At 31.7% G+C, this 22082-nt stretch overlaps 1 protein-coding gene across 2 annotated transcripts in view; it reads right to left on the bottom strand.

Annotated features, from left to right (window-relative positions):
- Nucleotides 1-20856, bottom strand: part of LOC134715758 (fibropellin-1-like) — a 33077-nt gene extending 12221 nt beyond the window's left edge. Inside the window, exons 1-15 of one of the 2 annotated variants that reach the window (XM_063578181.1) lie at nt 20691-20856; nt 16505-16551; nt 15790-15947; nt 15181-15295; nt 13867-13983; nt 13010-13123; nt 12433-12546; nt 11113-11226; nt 10730-10843; nt 9976-10089; nt 4082-4195; nt 3729-3842; nt 2073-2186; nt 660-773; nt 294-407 (exon numbers count right to left, since the gene is read on the bottom strand). In XM_063578181.1, the coding sequence (XP_063434251.1) occupies nt 294-407; nt 660-773; nt 2073-2186; nt 3729-3842; nt 4082-4195; nt 9976-10089; nt 10730-10843; nt 11113-11226; nt 12433-12546; nt 13010-13123; nt 13867-13983; nt 15181-15295; nt 15790-15947; nt 16505-16547 (1573 nt within the window). In that variant the 5' untranslated portion in view covers nt 16548-16551; nt 20691-20856. Of the gene's footprint in view, nt 1-293; nt 408-659; nt 774-2072; nt 2187-3728; nt 3843-4081; nt 4196-9975; nt 10090-10729; nt 10844-11112; nt 11227-12432; nt 12547-13009; nt 13124-13866; nt 13984-15180; nt 15296-15789; nt 15948-16504; nt 16552-18540; nt 18579-20690 lie in introns of those variants that run through there. The other variant, XM_063578182.1, reaches the window with a different exon arrangement.
- Nucleotides 20857-22082: the final 1226 nt, after the last annotated feature.

The following is a 22082-nucleotide window of genomic DNA, read 5'->3' on the forward strand; positions in this document are numbered from 1 at the left end:
AAATTGCCTATACTTTAACGTTTCGACTTCAAGATGCCTTTAGGTAACCTGATGTTTCAATCGTTTACAGAACTACTAAGAAATTTGAATACTGAGGATGAATTTTCTACAGACTTAGATTGCTTTTGTCTATTGTTGAAACAAAAATTTAAAATAGAAATCCAAATTTCGCATATCTTGATGTCGGTATCGCTAAAGCAGAGCTCTAAGCAAGTTTACTGATTGTTAATTTATTTGCCTTAGACCATATTAGAAACTTTGATAGAATTAAACAACTGGGTGTTATTAAATACCTGTCTGGCAGTTAGTTCCAATATACCCTGGTAAACATGCACAGGTGTATCTGTTTACGTTATCTGTACAACTTCCGCCATTGGCACAAGGGTTTGATGCACATTCATTAATATCTAAAACATGACATTATCCTTTTTATATACATATTTCCTTTCCAGCTATATTTATATTCATTTTTGTTTAATCTGATATTATAAAACAGTGTATGATAAACAATCGTGGTAATTGATTTCAAAATATTCTCATTTTAATTGAATATCTTGTCTCGATTCATCAAAAATGAAAAATCGTCCCATATCATCATTGTGATTATGTGTCATCTTAAAGTCTTTTTTTCAGATTTCCATGTCTATCAATGAAAATACCTGTTTCACAATGTACCCCAGTATATCCTAAATCACATGTACATATGTATGCATTGACTTGGTCTGTACACGTCCCACCATTCTGACAAGGATCAAAAACACACTCATTTATATCTGTAAATAATATCATTTACAATGTATATTATGGTATAAAAGGCAACAGTAGTATACCGTTGTTCAAAAGTCAAAATTGTTTGAGAGAAAATAAATCCTGGTTGCATACTTAAACAGAGGGAAACATTTCAACTATAAGAGGAAAGTACGAATTGTTATTAAACGTACCAGGATTATAATTTAGAACGCCAGACGCGCGTTTCGTCTACATAAGACTAATCAGTGTCTCTCGTATCAAAATATTTATAAAGCCACACAAGTACAAAGTTGAAGAGCATTGAGAATCCAAAATTGCAAAAAAGAAACAACAGAAACACTGAAGTACACCAGAAAACAAACGACAATGCATAATACATAGAAACAAACTATTAGAAAACAACCGCCATATTGCCGACTTTGAACAGACCATTGTAAGAAAAAATGGTGCGTTGAACCTGGTTTTGTTGCTTGGCAAACATCGCGATTTAATGGTTTGTCGGAGTAAAATGAAAAACTAACTGCTCGAAAAATAAGATTTGTAAGATTTAGTTAAAGGATTTCGTTGTTCACCTCGTTCTTTTCGTCACTGATGTTAAATTGACATTGGTTAGAGATTACTGTTATCCTGATATCAAACGTAGGTAATAAGTGAAATAAAAAGAAATGATTCCGAATAAAACAATATTCTGTTGTCAGAGACTAACTCTTATATGCTATCCTTTAATTAATTCATATTATCAGTTTGTTGATATTATTAGTTATATGAGACTATGAACAATCAAGCTAGAAACTGTCAAAATACATTCTAGATTGACAGACACTACGTGTTCTGGTTTAAGGTAACTCCTTTCACCGAAACTGATTTTCACATTATATTCTACTGCGAATTAACATTTTTGTCATGATGAAAACGACGGCGTTCTGAGATCTAAACAAAACCAGTTCAAACATGTAGCATGCTGGTGTTCCTGTCTTCCAAGACAAATCGAGTCAATAGTTTATTCTAATTATATGAGCTCTGAAAGATTATTTAAGTTGCTTTTGCAAAACTTCTTAAAATGATATATAAACTTATCGTAGTTACCAGGACTAAACAATTATATTTCACAAGAGTTGCATCTACAAAAGACACATCAGTGACACTCGAATAAAAAAAAAGCAATCAATTACGAAGTTTCAAAGCCACTAGTGTTTACCCGTTATAATCTACTTCTGGAACAGTTCAGTCTTTTTTCTTTTTTTGTCGTTTTTTTTTTATGTTTTTCGTCGTTTAAGGGCAATTGTTTTATTGTCCTACATCATTCCAAAATTCATTTATACCTGTTTGACAATTTGTGCCAGTATACCCTGGAACACAGGAACAGCTATATTCGTTGACGTGATCTGTACAAGTTCCGCTATTTTGGCAAGGATTAGATGTGCACTCATTATTATCTGAAAAATCAGTTTTTTATATTATAATAATAGTAATTTATTTCAGCTTGTACATTCGATGGAAGTAATGTCAATGATGTATCTTTATACTTAGTAAACAAATATTATGTCAAAAGGCTTGCAATCTTCCAAACTACTTGTCCAGAACATATACAAAAGTAGGCTTAATAAATTATACAATTGAAGTTTGACGATAATAAACATGTTCGTTCTTATGGTGTACTGTTATACCGCTGTTCCAGGTTAGGAGAGGGTTGGGATCCCGCTAACATGTTTAACCTCGCCACGTTTTTTTATGTGTTTGCCTGTCCCAAGTCAGGAGCATGTAAATTCAGTGGTTGTCGTTTGTTTATGTGTTACATATTTGTTTCTCGTTCATTTTTTTTTACATAAATAAGGCCGTTATTTTTCTCGTTTGAATTGTTTTACATTGTCTTATCGGGGCCTTTTATAGCTGACTATGCGGTATGGACTTTGCTCATTGTTAAAGGCCGTATGGTGACCTATAGTTTTTAATGCCTGTGTCATTTTGGTCTTTTGTGGATAGTTGTCTCATTGGCAATCATACCACATCTTCTTTTTTATATGTACAGGGAAAATATATGATAAGCATAATCCCCATGTTTATATGCTTGAGTAGTATAGTGAAAGTTTCTTTCTCAAATATAATACATTTTAATTCTTAAAGGAAAATAACTAAAATGTTTGTAACAGTGTTGCTAACATAAGAAACAAAAATGCATGCATAGAAATCATTTGAAGTTATAAAAAAAGTTTTTAGGAGGCATTTCTTATTCTTGAAATTTGAATTGCAGCGAAATACCTGTTACAAGGGCTATCCCGAAGTCATTCAAAAGAAGAAAAAAACTTGACTTAATTGAGACGTGTCGAAAGCAAGATGTATTAGGTTAAAATGAAAAGTACATCCTTTATAGATTAGTCGAGACCTGCAAAGAAATTTCACATCTGAGGTTCAAATTTCATGCTGCGATTATATGTATTAAAGTATTGAAAAATTAATATGTAAATTTCATCACCGCCAATTTATTTCTACTTGATGGTTGTACAGCTATGAAAGCTCTTTCGGATAACCAAGTTTATTAATAGACAAAGTGCCAGCTCAATGCATATCCGTCCAAAAATTGTGTCTTAGTGAACATCACTTGTGCGCTTAGGGGAATCGTCACTTCCGTTCCAATGTAGAGCGAGTGGTCGGAAAACTATGATGCAATATTGCACGAATCATTATGCAAATTGAATGATCATTATTGACAAACCGCACTGCTGTCATTAGGGAGATGTGATTAAGTACCCACAAAAAAAACTTTATTTCAAATTTATCCTGCACAATTGTGATCACTTAGACGCTTGAGGAACGGTAATAGTACAGGGATACAGGCAACCCTTTTATTTGGTATATGATGTCATGAGTTTTTTTCAGTGAAGGACAAACTCGAAAGTGATCTATTGGGCTTTCTTTTCATTTGAAATCGATATTGTATATACCTTGATGGTATAGAACAACTGGGTGTAATTAAATACCTGTCTGGCAGCTAGTTCCAATATACCCTGGTAAACATGTGCAAGTGTATCCGTTCACGTTATCTGTACAACTTCCGCCATTTTCACAAGGGTTTGATGAACATTCGTTTATATCTAAAACATGCAATTATCTGTTTTCATATACATATGTACTTTACAGCTATAGTTACATTCATTCAAATGAAAAGCATGGTAAACAAACGGAATAATTTATAAGAAAAATAACTCTCATATTTATAATTTTTTGTATCTAAAATTATAAGAAATAAACTGTTGTTGTTATTTGATTGTCATGAATTCTGTGTAATCATAATATCTTTATTTCAATTTCCCTTATCCAAAATGATAAATACCTGTTTGACAATTAACTCCAGTATATCCAAGATCACATGTACACATGTATGCATTGACTTGGTCTGTACATGTCCCAGCATTCTGACACGGATTTGAGTCACATTCATTTAGATCTGTAAATCATACCATTTAAGATGAATAATATGATATAAAAAAAGTAAAATATCAAAAATACCGAATTACGAGGGATATTCAAAACAAAACGGACAGTTCCTAATTAATACCAAAATATCAGACCCACCAAACGAACAACTTCACATTATATTATAATTACTTATTGAAAAACTAATTGATAGAGTTACAAGAACTGTATTGTAAAAATATGCTACTGAGAATTTGTTGGTCATTTCATTCGCCCTGTAGTTTGTCCATTTGACCAGAAATAACGTAATATCTCACGTTCGTATTGTTACAAAAATACAAGAAAACACGATATCAATTTCATGCGTTCGAAGCAATTTGTCTGTATTAAACATCAGGAATGCTCAAAGTCGAATATTTGAAAGCCATTGGTGAATGAGGACCGAACACGAACAGAATGATTATGAATAAAACATTTTGTTGGAAGAGAAATAATTCTAAGACATATTGGTAATGACTTGCAGTCAGTTCATTGGTATGACACATGATCTCATGATGATTCAAGTTTCTTCATATTGTACATGCGTTTGTGCTTTCCTCGGCAAAGGGGTATAAGTTTTACATTCAGATTCAAAAGTTTGATAACTTTATTGAGCAAATGTAGACTAAACGGATATATCACTGGCGACTGACTGGGATATCATCAGTTGAGTCGGCATTGCTACGGGACTTACATGGTTTATAACATACTTTTCTTAAAAGAGGGACGAAAGATACCAAAGGGACAGTCAAACTCATATTTCTAACATAAACTGACAACGCCATGGCTAAAAATTAAACAGGTGCTCCTGAAGGGTAAGCAGAACCCGTCGTGTTGTTTATGTGATAACAAATCCGGTAAAGGGAATTGGATTGTAGTTACGACGTACGGAACATATCCGATATCATTTGTGAAACGGTTATTTCATAACAGTCAACCAACTCGTGATGGCGTTCGTAAAATTTACGAAGGGATGATTTCAACTTCAACATTTGGAACTCTTGGTTTTATAGTTTCCTTGAGAGCAGCAACCCTATATCAAGAAAATGAAAGGAAATGCAAGCACGGGAATATCGTATCAATTGGGAGATATATACCCGGTATGCAGGTGCTGCTGGAATGTTGCTACTTAGAAATGGAAAGTTCACTATTGGAAAGCTGAAATCATCTCTTTTGTCGTAAAGTTATGTTTTCAATCGACCTTCATTGTCAGTTTCTAAATGTAAGTCAAGATATGAGGCGGACATAATTGTATCTGTAGTATCCTTTATCTCTAGTACGATTGGATAGATGCGTTCGACATAGTCACCAAATGTTGAATTATTTAGTGAAAGAACCTAATCTATAAAGCAGAAAGTAGAGTTAAAGGATATCGCTAACTTCTTATCTTTCTCCCTAAGAAGTTCCTGCATGAAGTCAGTCTCGTAATAATAAAAAAACAAGTCGGCAAGTTGAGGGACACAACTTGTTCCTATTGGAATGCCGACAGTCTGTTGAAAACCACGTTCTCCGAACGTTACAAATATGTTGTCAATCAAGAAATCAAGCATCTTGATAATATCACTTCACAGAATTTTTTGTAGAATCAGAGTGATCCTTTACAAAGAAGCTTTCATCCCTCCCTGAGACAAGATACTTGTATCTACGTTGGCCATTCTTTTATATGACGCAAAGCAATACCAACTTTTTGAATTTGTCTTTTAGTTTGGAATGTGGAATATTTGTGTAAAGAGTAGAAAAGTATTTTTTTTTTTATACTTATAGACATTTGCGGAAACTAGGTATATACCTAGGATTACACTTTAAACTTACGATTATAGGTGACAAAAACAAGGGATCATCTCAAAATACCCCCAAAAATTACAGATATAAAAAAGTTAAAAAAACATTTTTTTTGTCTCCTATAAAAAGAATGAAAGCAACACGTTAATATTATATGTGTCCGAAGCGCTTTTCTGGATTTACATTCATCAGGAACGCTTTCAGTCGAATAATAAAAGACTAGGATTTAGAAGGACCGAAAACGTTGAGGGTGTAAATGTTTGTTCAAAAATATACTAGTAGGAGCAATACGTTTTCCCCCGCAACAAAACAAGGTACTTTTTTTATAATATAAATGTTAGTGTTCGAAAACAAGCAAAAATATCGTTATACTCTACAAACTGTTCCGTTGAAAATCTCAAGGAAATACGGCGAGCAAGTGACATAACATAACGATTACACTCGCCGCAGCGCAGTAGTACATTTTAAATTATAATGTTGGTGCCGTGTTTGTTATGTAAGATTACAACTTTGTATCCGCAACTGGTGCCTTGCCGACTTAAATAGATTTTTTTAACAATTTCTTCTAGCCTACAACGCTTTTGCATTTTTATCCCTATCAATGAATTGAATCGATTTGCATACAAACTTTGTACTGAAAAGAACAACGTCGAAGTGAGAGATCCCGGGAAGGGGGCTTAATCAATGCTTTTGATGATGGGGACATATTGTTGGACCCCCCTTTTTTTTTATCCTGGCTTAAAATCCCCTTTTGAAAATGGCTGCATCTACCGTGCTTTGTCAATGCACTCTATATTACAATTCCATTAATATAGTTCCAGTATCGGAACAGAAGTATAAAGCTCATGTTTCGAGCATACCAGTCCCATCAATGTTCATGGGGATGTTATTATCGAAATTGCAGAAAAAATCGTCTATACTTAATAATTACTAAGATCTCTACAATACTTATTGCATAAAAGACAACAACTTGGAACTAATTTGTCATTTTTTTTATACGCCCGTCAAAATGTTGACGGGACGTATTATGGTATACAAATGTCCGGTGTCCGTTCGTCTGTCCGTCTGTCTGTTCTTCTGTCCGTCTATCCGTCTGTCCGGCTTAAATATGTCGCCCCGTAACTTGAGAATGACTTATTCCAATTTCATGAAACTTAATATAGTTGTTTCTCATGATGTTCGAATGAGATGAATACTTTTTGGTGAAAATAAGATTTAAACTTTTTGAGTTACAGCACTTTGTACCTAAAATAGGGGTGTGGTTTTTTTCACATGTCGCAATGTATCTCAAAAACGATTCTTGATTATGGCTTAAAACTTTAAACACTTCTTAGTTATAGTAATCTCAAAATCTGTATACTATTTGGTGATGATTAAAAATTTCGTTTTTGAGTTATTGAGTACTTTGTAAAACAGGGGAGGGTTGATTTTACATGTCGCGCCGTATCTCAAAAATAATTTATGATTATTGCTTAAAACTTTACACACTTCTTTATTATAATAATTTAAAGATCTGTATACATTTTGGTTTTGTTCCAAATTTTATTTTAGTGATATTTAATTTTTTGTAAAAAAAAAGCAACAGGGTAGGGGGTTTCATATGTCCCGCTGTGTCTCAAAAACAATATATTGTTATTGCTTAAAACTTTTTATGACTATTGCATAAAAAGTCCACACAAGACGTCGGGCGTATCATGCGCTCATGGTGCAGTTATTTATTTTGTGTTGCTCTTGAAAACATAGATAGCAAAGTTGTAACTATTTGAGTACACCTATTCTTACATTTCAACTGACTCCGGCGAATAGTCTAAATCATATAGACATAAAGAAGTTCGTTGATAACTGTTTTTTTCAGACAGCTCTGGTTTTTTTCTATTAAAACCAGAAACGTAGACAAAAGTGTTTATTCTAATCAGGAAAAATAAAAGACTTCAAAAATAGACCGAACGGCAAATGAAATTTCATGAAGAATTAATAGCTAAGAAACAGTTGTCCACTGTATTTCTCCATTTTCTTTCCACTTTAGAACAAAATAAAAGGGAGAATAAAATTGACAATGGAAATGTCAGTATGTCTCAGCATAAACATATAAACATGCTCCATGGATGATTGCACCTTTTAGCCATTGTAACAATCTAGCTAATGCAACGACAATTGCGATATTTTTTGTATGTCTCGTGTAAAATTTATTTTCAAAATAATGTTAGTTCATTCTATCATACAGTACTTACAACACCATATACAAACATAATTAATGTTTACACATTGCCGCAAATACATGTATAAGAAAAAAAACGTTGTTCAACAACAGAAAAACACATTTATTTTTACATTTTTTTTGGATCGACGATTTATATTTACATTTTGAGAAGGCCCAAGATTTAGATGTTACCTGTAAGTGTAATTGTAATCCTAATCGTAGGTGTATGACAGTTTCCGCAAATGTCTATTACAAGATGAAAGAGAGTTAGATTGTATGTACTCTAAAAGAGAGACGAAAGATACCAAAGGGACAGTCAAACTCGTTAATCTAAAACAAACTGACAACGCCATGGCTAAAAATGAAAAAGATAAACAGAAAAACAATAGTACATATGACACAACATAGAAAACTAAAGAATAAACAACACGAACCCCACCAAAAACTAGGGGTGATCTCAGGTGCTCCGGAAGGGTAAGCAGATCCTGCTCCACATGTGGCACCCGTCGTGTTGCTTATGTGATTACAAATCCGGTAAATAGTCTAATTCCGTAGGTCAAATTCATGAAAGGGAAGGGGATTGTAGTAACGACGTAAGGAACATATCCGATATCATTTGTGAAACGGTTATTCCATAACGGATAAAAGATCTTTGGAATTTTTAAGTATCCACATCTGATTCACGCCACCTCTAGAATAGGCAGTTGCACAATAAATTTGAAGCCCATCTCTGATTGCTGATAAAATAGATGTTAATAATTTAGAAAGAGGTTTCGTGTAGCACTTGAAATATCCAGCAATATACCCTTGTTTGTAAGGACTGTTATGTAGTTTAGGTATCCAATGTTTCGTTGTTAAACTAAGAAATCATTCGAAAAAAATGAAGTTTCAAATTCGTCAAGCAAAGTGAAACTTATATGTGAAAACTTTTTCGATTCTCTTTGGTCTTTCCGCTCATCACGTATTCAAATTTTTATAAATACACTCCTATCAAATTATAAGTTTGAATTTTTAATGAAGGTTAATCCAGAGGAAAAGTATAATTTAACCAATATGTACGTAAACCTATTAGAAATTGAAAACATATGTACTGGAAGTTAATAAATGGAATCTAAATAAAAACCACATGTCAAGATCGTGCAATGTCGTAAACCATATGTTTTCTTTAATATAAAGCAACAATATATATGTGTTATATATTTAAGTCTTAACTATTTGAAAATTGATATGAAATATAATCAGTTTTTGAAATATGTTTGCTATTTGTTACTCAAAAAATGTTGATATATTGTTTGTATACCTTGATGATATTATCTTTGAAACATATTACAACAGTTACATAAGTATATATTGATTTGTGGTAACGATGATTTTATGATCTTATGATAAGTGTCTTTTTTTTGTGCATTTTATCATTTATCCGATTTTTTTCAAATCAAGCGACGACTATGATATCTAGAATTCAAAGACCACGAAAACATTTTGCTAGAGAGATGAGACACATAACAGTCACAATTTGTATCGGGCAACATATGGGGACATGTAGTATCAATTTCAGAGTATTTATTGCAGGATCACACTACTGATAATTATGTTAGCATAATATCGATGTATCATTATCAAGGGGTACCAATTTTCTTTCATTTAATGGGTAGAAAAAAAACACGAATTGAAATGTTCAACGAAATAAAAAAAATCTATTGCCTTTTTTTGCAGCTTTTCCAAGAAAAAAAAGATTTTTTTCAGTCCATGGAATTTGGATCCACGACAATAAATTATTCCATATTTACCTGTTTGACAATTTACGTCAGAGTACCCTGGATTACAAGAACAGCTGTATTTGTTTACATGATCTGTACAAGTTCCGCTATTCTGACAAGGATTCGATGCACATTCGTTTATGTCTAAAAAAAAAAAAGCATTTTATCAAGTTAAATGTAATTGCAGCATTAATGAATACCGTTATTTTTCGTTACGTTTAATAAACAATAAGTTTTAAGAACGAATATTTCCATTTGGAGATACATTACTTGTTCAAATCCAAAAACATATGGAGTTTTAACGACGTTCCTACAGACTTCTTCCGTGAAATTGATAATTATGTTAATTTTAATATGATATATATTTCCAATTCATGAAGCCATATGTCAGTCATATGAACAGTAAGTAATCAAAAATGTTTTGGATGTCAGCGCAATTTAAGGTTTCGTAAAAAATGACAATGAATGAGACTGTCTTAAAATGTAATGGGTTCGACAGATCTACAAGCGCAATGTTATACCAAAATATATTAGACTTATCATAGATACCAGGATTAAAATTGTAAACGACAGACGCGCATTTCGTCTACAAAGTATCATCAGTGATGCTGTTTTTGAATAAGGTAAGAATTTGAAGAGCATGGAGGACCAAAGTGTCGGATGATCAATTCATATCATAGACAATTCATTTGTGTCTTTATTTTTTTTCATAAATAATAATACTATTTCCTTTTAATTCACTGCATTACACCTCATTTTAGTTTTAATGATCGGATAGTAATACCTGATTGACAATGTACTCCATCATATCCTGAATCACAAGAACAAATGTATCCATCTACCTGGTCTGTACACGTGCCACTGTGTTGACAAGGGTTGGAAGCACATTCGTCAATATCTGAAATTGTATGAATATTGAAAACTGATCATCTTTAGAATAAACCAGTATAAAAATTAGTGTTAAATATAATATATCAAGAATTGGAATAAAAATGGATTTATTAAAGAAGTATTTCGAATGTTAAAATATTAAAATAACGATTTGAAAATAATTAAGGCATAGATTTTAAGCACTGTATTGACTAAGATATTGTCATTTCTTAATTGTGAACTTCAATTTTTATGAGATATGTAACTTTGAAATAGCGGAGAGTACTAATAACTGACCTGTTTGACAGTCATCTCCATTAAAGCCTTGAACACATGAACAACTGTATCCATTCAAGTGGTCAGTACATGTTCCACCATTTTGACAAGGATTGGAGCCACATTCGTCATAGTCTGAAAAACACATATTATAATGTAACTACACATAAAAAGTTATGAAAAGCACAAATGACGAAATATACAAACGATTCATAATACCTGGGAAAAAAATAACAATATCGAAAAATTCATTATATTATGTAGTGGTATTCCTTATCTATCATATGAATATTGCCATTCTCCGTCGTTATTGTATTTCCTATAATTATTGTGAAAAAAAGAGGGAAGAAAGATACCAGAAGGACAGTCAAGCTCATAGATTCAAAATAAATGGACAGCGCCACGTCTAAAAATAAAAACAAACAGACAAATAATAGTACAGACACAATATAGAGAACTAAAGACTTAGCAACACGAACAAACACGTATAAACTCATCAAAGGTACTTATACGACACTGATGTATCGAAAATTGAATGTAAAAATATGTATTCTATAAGCTATTATGCTTTTGAATAAAGTACTATTATTGACTGCATGGGTATAAACAGATCAAAATGTGGAACGATGACGGATAAATAAAGAATTGATTGTTCAAACAGAACCTACACATCGTCAAATTAGTAGTCTAGTAGAAACATGATTGCATTGAGATCTTGGATTAGATAACTGAGCATAAACAATGAGGTTTCAAATTTACCATTGCTGGTTCTCCGTTAAGACATGAGTTTTCAGGAGAAACAGCATATTTTTAAGCTTGGAATCAAAATAAATTGGACTGCATACATTTTGTTCTGTTCCCAAAATTTTATTGTTTGCTACACCGATGAAAAATCTTTTGTTATCTGTTGTTTTTTTTTCTTCTTTTTGTATGTTATATAGTAAACCTTTTCTTCGAATTACACAGCAGTACACAGGACGGATTGAAGTCTTTACACGACTTGCTTAAACTTGCCATGTATTAATTGAGCTGTTCCAAGCGTTTTTTATAAATCAATGTGTTATAATAGTAGATAAACTTATCATAGATACCCGGATTAAATTTTGAATTTACGCCAATTTTGTATTGATGAGCCATCTTTGTAAGTCTCAGTTCCATTCATACACAACAAATTAAGATAAGAAGGTGTTGTGTGATGTGGTAAAAAGCTGATCATCGAGTAAATTAAAGTGTGTGAAAACTTTCTGAAAGTGATGATGATAAATTGCTCAAAGCTGTCTAATTCTTCAGGTTAAACGGCTGATCGTTTTTTATATGCATCCGACATTTATTCAAATTTACCTGTTTGACAATTTGTGCCAGTATAACCTGGGACACAGGAACAGCTATATTCGTTCACGTGATCTGTACAAGTTCCTCCGTTTTGACAAGGATTAGATGCACACTCATCTATATCTGAAAAAATTAATTTTATTGTGTTAAATTCTAAATTAACATAAAATTGAGAATGGAAATGGGGAATGTGTCAAAGAGACAACAACCCGACCAAATAAAAAAAACAACAGCAGAAGGTCACCAACAGGTCTTCAAATGTAGCGAGAAATTCCCGCCCCCGGAGGCGTCCTTCAGCTGGCCCCTAATCAAATATATACTACATTAACACATTAATTATTTTGGAGACTTGGAAATCGTGACATTTGAGAAACGAATATTTGCATTCAAATCTAATATAATCTCCTAAAATTAATTAGTAGATAATTCGTAATGATAACTATTTTTGAATATTCATGAAGTTATATGAAATTAAAACAATCAGAAAACTTACACTGTAAATTATAAAATAATTTTGAAAAGCAATATGATGTGTAGTTTTCACGCTTTTCAAGATTAGAAAAGTGCTTGTGATATCTCAAAATACCTGTTTGGTAATTCTTGTCTGAATATCCTGGAGAACAGGAACAACCGTAGTCATTGAGCATGTCCGTACAGGTACCGCCATTTTGACATGGGTTAGATGCACATTCATCTATTTCTGATATTAATATACAGTGAAAAAAAATACATTTTGGAATGTTAAAACGAAAATGTATTGGTTAATCTTTAAATCAAAAAAAAAACATGAGCCATTCATTATAGCATAAATATTAACAAATCGGTATTTTTTACGTTCACTAAATGCTATACAGATTTTTTTAAATTATCTCATCTTGAAAAAGAAGAATATATGTGTGCATTGAAATGTAATAGCAGATACACAAATAGGTATTGTGTCTAAGTTCAACTTTTCTTTGATTTCATCATTTACTAATAATATTTTTACCAGACTTAAAAAGGGTAAAAACAGATTATCTTCACATACAGTTTATCAAATATACACAAGCTATCATAACAAGCTTTTTCTTTAAGTTAATTCAAATTTTTAGAACAGCGCTTGAGAAAAAAAATATATGATCATTTAAAAAGAAATATTTGTGTCAATGCTTGTTTAAAGTATAGATACAAAACATCTTTACATATAATAAATGTAAATGCTTTTTTCTTGTTTGTCAAGAAATTTATGCCATGAAAAAGATAAGATATAAGTCATCGTTTACTGACCATTGGTTTTTAATTTGATGTTGTCGTACAGGGCTATACATTAAATAGAAAGAGTGATTGATTGATTGATTGGTTGTTGTTGTTTTAATGGTTGGCAAAGACCAGATTCACAAAATGTTCACCACTCAACAAGTATACAAGTAAATTTACTGATTTCCTGAATACATAAAAACATACCGTCAGCACAGTCAGTGGCTGGATCCCAGCCTGGATCACATTGACATTCATAAGTGGAAGAACTTGTTTCTTGACATGTTCCTCCATTTTCGCATGGGAAGGTAAGACACGGATCGTCTAATGGTTCAAAGTGAAAATTATTGAATATATATGGTCAAAACAGAAATTGAAAAGAAGAAATATGCTTACTTATTTATTCTCGTCTCATGGGTTTTCGTTCTAATAAGAATGCATTGTAACGTCACAATATCCATTTAAAAACATGTATATTACGAATCCATATGACGTACGAAAACATATGATCTGACGATACAAATATCAAATCTTCATGTTGCAGGTAAATTAATGAATCGAGAAAGCATTTAGAAACTCTTATTTCAAATCTTACGGTTAATGGATCTCAAATGAAATTACCTATAATTGTATTAGCCTTGTTGTCATGTTGATCCTCGTGTGTTTATAACTGTCCATTGCTTTAAATAATGCGGTTTGAACGATCTTGATGAAGGTCTATTTAGAAACCGCTTCAAACGCACGAAATTCATAGTTTAATAGTGTTATAATATAAGAATTTTATTCAACACAACACATGTTTCAGACTAGAAACTATAACAAACGTGAAGATATCAACTTTTATTTTTTTAACACTTAAAAGCCTTTTGTTTCACAGTATGGCGTTTACGAATCTTAATTATTTTGTCAAGTTAAAAACTCCTCGCACTATACGGAATGTATTGACAGCTTTTCGTTCCATACACAAAAATACACAAAGTGTTGGTTCGAATATGTTCCATTTTTGTTAATTGGCTCCTACCGGTATATCTAAGGCTTGATTTTAATTTTGTGTTGCCCTTACTTGACAAAATATTTTAACACAGAGAAGTTAAGCTGTTGAAATTTTGTATATTCGGATTTCCGGTAGTGAATAAAGGCAATAGAAATATACAAAACTGAGGGAAATCATTCAACTATGAGAGGTAACAAACCGGAACAGAAGAAACACTCAACTGCAACAAATACAAACGCCAACATACATAAATGACGTCCATTTTCACTTAACTAGTAATATATTTGTTTAGGGACCAACTGAAGGACTCCTCTGGGTGTGGGAGTTTTTCGCTGCATTGAAGACCAATTGGTTGCCTTCGGCTGTTGTCTGCTGTATGGTCGGGTTGTTGTCTCTTTGACACATTCCCCATTTCCATTCTCAATTTTATAGATATGGACTTTAAGATAACAACGGCCATATTCAAAGATCGGTAATAAAGATAGTATATTCCATTCCGTAATAATAACAGTAGTCATGGTAGTTACCTGTACAGCCTAGTACATAATGTGCTGGACAAGGTGTAGATAGGTAACAAGCTTGTGTTGCAGTACATGTATGACCCAGGCCACAATAATGCTCTCGAGACTGTTCGTTGTGCATCTAACAAAAATATTGAATATATGTGAATTTTCCTATTTAAGATAATATTACCGTAAAACGGTTAACAGTTGGCAATGTACATAATTGCATGATAGAATTATGCACCAGATTCCTTTCAATAGAATTATGTTGAAACTAACTACAGTAGTCATTTAATGTATATATGAATACTTGGCTGGTGCCATACATTGCTACCGTTAATGCTATTACATTAAGTTTCTTGTTTTAGTTTGCGTATTTTCTAATAGAAAAAGGTTTTAAGCATAACCTATCTTTTGTTCGAACTATTATGTTATAGTTGGAAAAATAAAAATCGTTTGATGTTTAGATTTCTTTAACTATCTGTTTTCAAATATTTTTATAATAAGTACAAGATAGTTACTCGAACACTCATAAATATGTTTTTGATAAAAGCCAGATAATCAGTCGGGTTTTTATGTGAAGGTGATCCCATATCTATATTTGATATTTCTTTCTTATATTCAACTATTTACCATACAACTGTATTTGTTTGCTTCACAATAACCCTCTTGTGTATTACATGCCGGGTCACTTCTTTTGTTTCTAGTAGGAGCTGTCAAGAAGGCGTGTGCTTCATGACTCGGTATTTTCCAAGCAGCTCGTACTTCTGCATAGTGTGCGATTGATACTTCTACAAATCAAATAAGGTTAGCATTAGTATAGAGATAAAGGAAACGTTATTATATGTCAATGACTCAGATTAAACTACATTACATTTATCCTGTTACATATATTTACCGTTGATAGAGGAAGATTTTCAAAGAAAAATAATCAAATTCATTTAAATAGTGTTATTACTGAAACTTATAGAACAAAATAGTTGATATACACAGAATATCATCATTAATCATTTAATGTGTTTGATGTATTTTTTGTTAATATACAAGAAAAGCACAAGAAGATGCATAACATGCTGAAAACATATTCCTATATCTAATTATGAAAAGACCTCATATGATTATCTTGGTATTTTTTCATCACAAAAATATTTCAGTTTTGTTCTATTTTGAGAACAAAATGTTTACCTGGTCAATATTAAATCTAAGTAGCTTAAAATAAAATTTGAGAGCTTGTTCGAATCTATTTGCTTTTTACTTTGCGGTTAACATTTGACTTGTTGATCGTCCTTTTAGTATATTCTGTGTTGATTTTGTTGTTGTTCTGTGGTATTTGGTTATAAAAACTTACCAATCAGGATTAAGATGAAACAATAATTTAAAAGGGCCATCATGTTTCTGTGAAGAGAAAAAAAACAAAGGTTAACATATCCTTGCGTGTTGTGCTTTTGTACTTATTATAAGTTTTACTGCTTACGGTTTTCACTGTTGAGTTTTTATTCACGTGTGTACTCAAATTTTAAAAGCGTGATTTGTCGAATGTTTTAAGGTATTTAGATTTTTTTGTATAAGGCTTACTGCGATTTTTTTCTGTTTCCGATTATCTTCCGATTTTCGTAGGTCAAAAGACGGTGTCATATGTTTTCGTATGAAGTAAAAAAGAAAAAAAGGATCAGTACACGGGACAGGAAATGACCATAACATACAGTAATGAGTATTTTCTAAAGCCCTGGATCTGATAATTGCTGGAATCATAAAAAAAATATTTTAGTACTAATAGTAATTAGTATATAGCTTTTAGTTGATGTTTCATGTGCTGAAATTGATACATTGTGAATATTTTTGGCACTGGGTTTCTACAAAAGACATTAATTAATTTGTGATTAAATTTAAAAAGTTAAAGACTGTTTTCATCTTGATGTATTAAGGATGAATGAAAAGAAATGTCAAAAAAATATTAAATGAATGGAGTTTGAACAACTGTTTTATATAAGAACCCTGTAAACTTTAACTCGCTTATTTGTAACAAAAACGACCAAAAAAAACATGACAGGCACATGTCTTGAAGATCCAGTGTCTGACTGGCAAATGATATAGCTCAACTTCATGTAACCCTTCAGAATTTTTCTAAACAACTATTCGAGTGAATTATATTTATAAAGCGACTTTGAATATGTTTTAAATTTGTCACGTTGTAGCGTTGTTGTTGTTTCAAATGTAGAAACATAAAAACACCTCACAATGTACGCATGTGCAATCGAAACCGATGAAATATGGATGATAAAAATATGTGACACGACGATATGTAAATCAACTCAAAAATTTCACAGTATATATCCACAATTGAAGCATTCACTGGAAAAAAAAAATTCGCGAATTCGTCGACATGCGACGTTCACAAAATGTCATCTTTAAAAAAAAAAAAAAATGTTACAAGCATCCATTTCTTGTTAAAAAAAAATGAATAATAAGCATGGACTTATGTCAGAATGTTCAAAATATTTGAAAAAATAAAACATGACATCTGTTATTTGATTTTTAAGGATGTGAACTTAAGCATGGATGCAATTTGGGTTCTCTTCATTACAAAATCATGAATCGAAAGGTTGGTTAAAACTCATTTTTCTATGATTAAAAATCGAATTAAAATAAATTGGCGAAAGCGTATAAAAAACAATGGTACATCTACAAAATAAACACAGAATGGAAACTGTTGTCTAGATCATACGAATATGTAGGTGAAAACACTATCCAAACAGGTGCTATTTGGGAACCGTGACGTAAAACGCATTCGTGTATTTTTTTCTATTAGTGTTATTATTGTATTTGTATTTGATCTTTGGCTGTACATTAATTCAAAAATTAGTCAGGTAAGTAAAAATGTTAACAAAGCATACCTTAAACCGTCAGCTTATGAAATGAGGAAGCCGAACATTCCTTAAATGTCATGTCGTTTTGATATATTCGAATAAATAAAGGCAACAGATGTATACCTGTTCAAAGGTCATAAATCGATTAAAGACAACAATTCGAATTACAAACTAAAACCGAGGGAAACACATCAACTTTAAAAGGAAAACAACTGAACAACAGAAACGAGTCATTTCGAAGACAGGAAAAGTCTACAGTTCGATGACAACTTTTTATTATCAAAGACACTTATTCATAAAATACAAAATAGTATAATATTGGCGTTTAGTGATCTACAACAGCATACTTGAAAATAATTTCAAACGAATTGTATTTACTACAATATTTTTAGATCTTGTCTCTATTTTAAAATATGGAAAATAACTGTTTGAAATTATTTTCAAGTATGCTGTGGTTTTTAATTTGTCATGTAATCTTCTAGATTTTTTTGTTATCATTATTATTTTTTTAACTTACTTGTAGTTCAATGATGTTTCTGTGTATTGTACAATAATGTGATGCGTTCCAATTTATAAGGAGTTATTTTTATAGATACATTTGATACGGTGCATTTAATATGAATACATTTATGAAAATCTGTAGAGCAGATCATTTTGATTTTTACAGTAAATGTTTGAAATGAAGTTTTCAATTTGTCATTTTAGCTTCTGCATTATTTTTTTTTATTATTTTATTTTAACTTAGTTTTATTATGTTTCTGTAAATTGTACAAGTATGTGATGCGTAACAATTTATAAGTAGTTATTTATATAGATGCATTTAATACGGTGCATTTAATGCATACATTTAGGAAAATCTATAGAGCAGATCATTTTGATTTTTACAGAAAATATTATTGAAAATTTAATGTCCTTTTTTAAGTAAGTTTGAACAGCCCACATATTAAAGACACATATTGCTGACAAAGATATCTAAACAATGATGGTAAGAATGGAAGTATCATTAAGAGAATCAGTCTCTCTTTTGAATAGTTAACTGGGGTATATACTTAAAGATAGAAAGTAGTAGAATTGATGGATTCGAAGAGCAACTATTGTTCAATTGTGTTATTTTTTTTAATAAACAACCACCTTATCTGGATATAACACATCCCCTTCTCTATGTTCTCTTGGGATAAAGAACCACAACAAAAAAAGAGTAATTTTAGAAATTATTTCCTATGTTGTGTTGGAGATTCTGTATTAATGATAATTCTAATACCATTCTTAGCCATGTTGTGAGGTGTTTTTCAATTACGATTACAGTTAAGACATTTCTTCACTTAAATCACATATCATCAGATCGTCTTTAAAATGTCTTTGTCTAAATATACTATCGCAAACCAGGATTCTGTTATCAAATAAAATTGAGAATGGAAATGGGGAATGTGTCTAAGAGACAACAGCAGAAGATCGCTAACAGGTCTTAAATGTAGCGAGAAATTCCTGCACCCGGGGGCGTCCTTCAGCTGGCCCCTAATCAAATATATACTAGTTTGATAATGTCTAGAATCTAGCATTTCTGGTGAAGTTTTATCGTATCTCTCTTGTAGGGAAACATTTTGCAACTACCTGAGGATTGCTTATGGTTTGCAGCCTTGATATCTTTTTTTTCAATGTTGTAACGTGTGTCCTACTTTATAAAAGTACAGAATGGTAAGTTTAGTGCGCTAATAATCATTTCTTTCAATCTTTGAAATCTCAATTATAATGTTGGCACATCATCGCCATGAAGATAGAGGTAATAAAGCGTCACATAAATAATAAAACATTTATATTTACAAACATTTAAAAAAAAAAAATGGAAATATTAAACCAAGGTAGATTTCATAATAATATCCTTTGTCGAATGAGTTATGTCGAAAGTGTAAAGTTATGCTTTCTGTCTTCGAAGGTAGGGTATCCTTTACAATTATTATTATGAACTACTTTCGTGAATTGTACGTGTCAACAATTTAACCACTTTAAAACTTTTTGTAAATGTTAAAATTATATTGAAATAAATAAATTGCTTTTTCAAGAGATTTTGAAATTAGTATTTTATTTTATTGTAACCTAACTGAGAGATACATTATATTTGATATTGTTTACTTTTGCTGACGGCACAGTTACGTCGACTGTCTACTAATATGTTGTGGGAAGGGGGTACTTGTCGTGTAGTTATTCTTTAAAATTCGATGATTATTACTTTGTCAGAGTGAGTTATTAATTAATAGTATCACTAGTTCAAATTAATATGAATGTACTTTGACAAATAGAGAACAAGCCAAACAACAAACTTTGATTTTTTTCGAAAAACTGAGAACTTTCTTATTCCAGGCATTTATTACCTTAGCCGTATTTGGCACAACTTTTTAGAATTTTGGATCCTCAATGCTCTTCAACTTTGTACTTGCTTGTCTTTATAAATATTTTGATATGAGCGTCACTTATGAGTCTTATGTAGACGAAACGCGCGTCTGGCGTACTAAATTATAATCCTGGTACCTTTGATAACTACAAAGACTGCAAATATTGATTACCAAAATAAAAGATTAGTCAGGAAATAAAAGTGTAAGGCTACAAAGATTTTTTTAGAATTAGTTTCAACTTTATACATAACATATTTTAGAATATAAGTAAAATTACCTTCTGGTTAACTGAAGAGCACTGCTTCTTTTATGTAGAAACCAACTTCAATTAGTCAAAATTGTGTTAGTGTTTATACCATACAGGCATATACTTGTAATTGGGGTAAAACTATTTGTATCCAATGATTTAAACTTCTTCCACGTAAATGACAATATATTTTGATAAGTAAATACTTATGATTTAAATAATTATAATAATTACGCAAAGAATTAAAAATGTTTAAATTGTCAAAAGAACCAATGATAATAAGTTTTACTAGTACTGCTACACGGAAGTAAAGGAAAAACCAGTGCCACCTTAATCAGTTTCAACTTGTCAAAACAATCCTTGAAATATTTCTTTCAATTCATATGTAAAACGCAGTACGTAATGTCGTTTGTTTATTCTATATGGCTAAAGGTATAGGGGTAGCGTTAAGATCTCACAAAACATGTTTAACCCCGCCATTGTTGTGCCTGTCCCAATTCAGGAGAATCTAAGATGTGTAAGTCTTGAATGTATATTTTCTTAAAGTTTGGTTGATTATAATTTTGTTTTCTGTTTTAGTATGACGTCCATTTTACTGAACTATTACACATTTGTGTTAAGAAGCCAGCTGAAGCTGGATGCGAGATTTGGGGAAAACGTGTTGAATACCCACTGGTAGCCTTGTGTTGTTTTCTGCTCTTTTGGTCGGGTTATTGTCTGTTGTCTTAACACATTCCCTATTTCCATTTTCAGTGTTATTCTCTCCGTCGATGTTATTAAAACAACATAGATAAAGGCAACAGTATTTTACCGCTGTTCGAAATTCATTAATCGATAGAGAAAAAACCAATCCGGGTTACAAACTGAAAGTAAGGGGAACGCATTAAATATAAGAGATCTACGACACAACAGAAAAATAACATTAAAATGTTACACACAAGAAACGAACTATAATATAAAAATGGCCATTTTCCTGACGTTGTACAGATCATTGAAGAACTAAAAGGTGGGTTGAACCCGGTTTTGTGCCAAGCCAAACCTCTTTACTTTAATGGCAATGCTAATTATAACATTATAATAAATGATAACATTACATGACAGGACTACAATACAAATAAATGGGAGAAAATATAGGACAAAGAATCACACGACTGAATAATAACCAACAAAAGGTACCAGGTTAAACAAATTAATACGCCAGACGTGAGTTTCGTCCACACAAGACTTACAAGTGACGCTCAAAAGAAAAAAGTTTGAAAGCCACAACAAGTACAAAGCTGAAGAGCATTGAGGACCAAAAGTTTTAAAAGAGTGTGACCAATACGGCAAGGGGTATCCGCCTGGGACAGGAATATCCTTATTATTTAGAATAATTCATACTTTTGCAAAAAATAAATTTTATGAAATGACTATATCATAGAT

This window comes from Mytilus trossulus, chromosome 4 (assembly GCF_036588685.1).
Source record: "Mytilus trossulus isolate FHL-02 chromosome 4, PNRI_Mtr1.1.1.hap1, whole genome shotgun sequence".
NCBI lineage: Eukaryota > Metazoa > Mollusca > Bivalvia > Mytilida > Mytilidae > Mytilus > Mytilus trossulus.